The 3868-nt window shown below is 33.2% G+C and overlaps 1 protein-coding gene across 1 annotated transcript; it reads left to right on the top strand.

Annotated features, from left to right (window-relative positions):
• Positions 1-6: 6 nt before the first annotated feature.
• Positions 7-2110, top strand: LOC111373340 (lachrymatory-factor synthase-like). Its single transcript, XM_022995855.1, has one exon. The coding sequence runs from the start codon at positions 1406-1408 to the stop codon at positions 1913-1915; it is 510 nt and encodes a 169-aa protein (XP_022851623.1). The 5' UTR covers positions 7-1405; the 3' UTR covers positions 1916-2110.
• Positions 2111-3868: the final 1758 nt, after the last annotated feature.

The raw sequence follows: 3868 nt of genomic DNA, 5'->3' as shown, positions 1-3868 counted from the left end.
AGTTAGCAGATGGACCCTTAAAGCATCCATATGATTTGGAAAGCTCTGCTTTAGCAATGAAAGAAGTTATTTAGATCAATTTGTATTTCATTCTCCATTATGCATCAACAATAACCACGTAAAAACCTTGTAGATACCAGAGAAATCATATAAGATATCGAAACCACATAGGATCAGTGAAATTGGTCAAGCATTATAACTCGTGTTTATTGTATCTCAAAAACAGCCTCGTAAAGGTGGCTGAATAGAAATTCTCGCAGATCCCACCTTCCCTTATGCTGTTGAAAGGCATTCTTCACGTCAAATTGAAATAAGGCCTTTTGATTGCAGCCAAGGCAAGAATGTTTTCCAGTCTTTCAAGTAACGACTTCCTTCGATGTATTTTAAAGAAGTGTCCTAGCCCACAAATAAAAAGCCGTAGGAGAAATGGATCCCAAATTTATACAGACTAAATTGAATTTATTGATCATTCGAGTAAAGCCGGCCATGTTAAATAGTTATTGTACATGGTTGTTTTTGTTGGCAGAATTATATTTGTGCTCACTTTCATCTTTATTTGTAAAAGTGCATGCTATTTTTAGGTCATACACAATTCACAAGTTGAATTATTTCAAATTTATCTTTGTTGTGGTACTGCAAGTGTCTAACATAGGGTAGGAAGAAGCTTATGGTATAATGGCATTCTTAATTGTTCCTTATGCATATTTCCCGTGATTATCATTCATATTCTTGAGAAAAGTTAATAGTTTTGCAAAATCTTCTGTTCATTTTTAACTTCTGGTACGCTAAATGCTTTACCATTCCTTCCATCTAAATATTAACATTAAAGATTTAATCAAGTCAATCCAAGAAAACTCGTCTTTCGAATAATGTTTTTCCTAAGAGGGATGAAAGTATTGTTACATAATCCTCATAAGTGGTATTCCAGTGCTCCATCTCATGTCCAGAAGAAGACATTCTATATATTCAGTGTAAAGTATACACTAATTCCCTTTTCGATATTGTAGTTACCTAGGTAGTTCATCCTTGGAGTTGTCTCCTTGTAAACTCAGACGCCTTATCTTTGTATAAAGTAATCTGAACTAACCATTGTTTCTTAGAATATCTTTTTACAAGAAAATATGGCTGCATTAGAAAACTACAAGACAATCTCGGCTATGTTTTATTAGTAACATAGAATTCTGTCATTAGGATTTCAAAAATCATTCATTCCTAAAGCCAAGCCAAACCTCAAAAGATATAACAGTAAGCGGGAGGCATTAGCTTATCGCAGTTTTGAAATAAAGGATGGAAAACAAGGAAGAAATGAACACAGTAATAATTATCTTCTCATTTAAAAATTATTTCAACTATTTCACGCGTATATCTTTGTTTCTAAATTAGCAGATACATTTCTCAGGTGCAGATGAATGATATGGTAAACAGCAAAAGGAAATGGCACGGATCAGTGGGAGGAATTGTCGATGCACCAATAGCCCAAGTGTGGAGCGTGGTGTCTCAAAGTAGCAGATTAACCGAATGGATGCCAATGATTGAAAAATGCACTAATTTGGCAGGAGAGGAAGGTGCTCCAGGCTATATCCGGCTAGTATCGGGCTTCATGTTTCCCCAAAAAGATGGAGACAGGTCATGGATAAAGGAAAGGCTAGTTTTGATGGATGCTTCATCTCACAGCTATATTTACAAAATGGAAGCAAGCAATGTAGGTTTGGATGGATCTTTAAATTCGTTAAAGCTTGTGGATTATAGCGATGATGATCATGAATCAACTCTAGTTGACTGGACATTTGAGATTGATCCTGTTGAAGGTGTGTCTGAGGAATACATAATTGATTATTTAGGATTTCTTTATAAATCATGTATTAATAGGATTGAGGGTGCTATATGTACAAGTTTAGAACCTACATCCATCTAGAAAGTGCAGTGTGAGACACGCATACATATATCAGGTACAAGTGCAAGCAATCTATAACAGTCCACTCTACAGATTGTAACAGCAAGAAGTCTCCAATGGAAGCTTATGATCAGCCTATAAATCTTACATGTAGCATATATATGTTATAAGAAATATTTCAGATGTTTGTAACTTGTTTTGTAACATTTTCATTCATCGTGTATTATGTATGCTAATACGTAATTAGAGTTGAATATATTTATCATTGAGACTTAACAGTGAAAATAATAATTTAAAAGAATTAATAGGAAAAATATACATGGGCGTTTATCTCACCCCTGGTCCTTGAATTTTCGATGAAATCTAAATTGAATCTCTAAACTTAAATTTTTTTCAATTAGGTAACTGAATTTCAATCAGAAATGATGATTTTCACAATTTATGGTTTGTATGAGGGTGTCAGCACCATGATCTAAAGAATAAGTTCTAACTGAACATTAGAACCTTAAGTTCACAATTTCAGCATTATGCTTTTCCTTTGAATCAACGATCCTTCTCCAAATGATTTTTTCTTTTTTAAATGCCACATATACTTACCATTATTATTAATTTGTTTTCCATGAGTTTCTTTGTTTCTAGAATTTTCTATAAATTTCTCACATCTTCTTTAAATTTTTGAGACCAGATATTAAATTTAGATTTAATACCTCTCTAGTAGCTTTTCATGAGTTTCTAGTGAACTCATTAATTCTGCAACTGTTAGTTTATCCATATCTTTAGACTCCTCAATAGATCCAATAATTGGATGTTTTGCATGCTCATGAGCAGCTCCAACCACTCAACCCGTAGATTCTTGATGTGTTGCCTTCTGTCCTCGTCGAGAGCAATGCTAAGAACATTTTTGCCCTCGAAAATAGGGGCCTTCGTAGTGAACCAGATATGGTGATGTAGCATGAAACAAGGAATTCACACGACAACCTTTAGAATACAATTTTTGGAATCCGCCATATTATGAAAGAAGTAAACTCACAAATATTATTAATTAAAGGATGATGAAAAACAATGAATTAACCATTTATTTGTAAGGGTTTATATGAAAAACTAGTTTAAATAAACCAAAATTGAAAAGAATTCAAAATAAACTAAATAACAAAAATAGAGCTAAAATTTTAAACTCGGATTTTATTATGGGCCAAAATTAGAGTACGGATGCTCTCTTTGCACTATTACCTTTTCCCATTTTGATCCAATTTCTTTTCAATCTATTCATGGTGGTACAAACAGCAATAGCATGACAACCATGGGGTTGGCCTCAGTGCCTGAGAAATGAATTGGAGGTAGTATTGGCAAAAGATACATTAGAAGAGATGATTTGGTATATCAAAATGAGAAGACTAGTGGTTTTGGAGCATCATCTTTTGATAATCGTTGTTCAAACTTCACAGATAATTGATCACATTGGTTGACATGATTGGTTTTTACGGTTTTTAGATTCAATTGTGTTATAGAAATATAGTATGTAATAACGTTTAGTCTCCAATGCCTCTCGAATGAGAAGGAAAAATACTTTCTTTTTCATTTAGTGTTTTCATTGTTATCTTGTACGTTGTGAAGCCATGCTTGTATGAACTCATAAGCTTTTGAAAGGATTTTTTAGCCAATTTTAAGTAACAGTTATGAGTGGTTCACGTAAATTAAGATGTTAATGACAGATATAGATGACATCACTCTTACTGGACTGAATGACTTCTAACAAATAGGAGAGAAGCATGATGGGGTGAATTGTAACAAGTTTTTAGAGTAACTTACCATGAAAGGGTTTAAAGGTATTTGAAGTCGAAAAAGTAAATGAAAGTTGATCATTACATTGTTGGGTTAAATTTATTGATGCCATTGAACTTTATACTTAGTGTTATTATAGTCACCAAATTTGATTTTGTTTCATCATGACCACTCAAATTCTTTTCACTATTT

This window comes from Olea europaea, unplaced genomic scaffold (assembly GCF_002742605.1).
Source record: "Olea europaea var. sylvestris unplaced genomic scaffold, O_europaea_v1 scaffold11188, whole genome shotgun sequence".
NCBI lineage: Eukaryota > Viridiplantae > Streptophyta > Magnoliopsida > Lamiales > Oleaceae > Olea > Olea europaea.
Note: the sequence above shows the minus strand (reverse complement) of the source record. Positions and strands in the feature narration are given on the sequence as shown.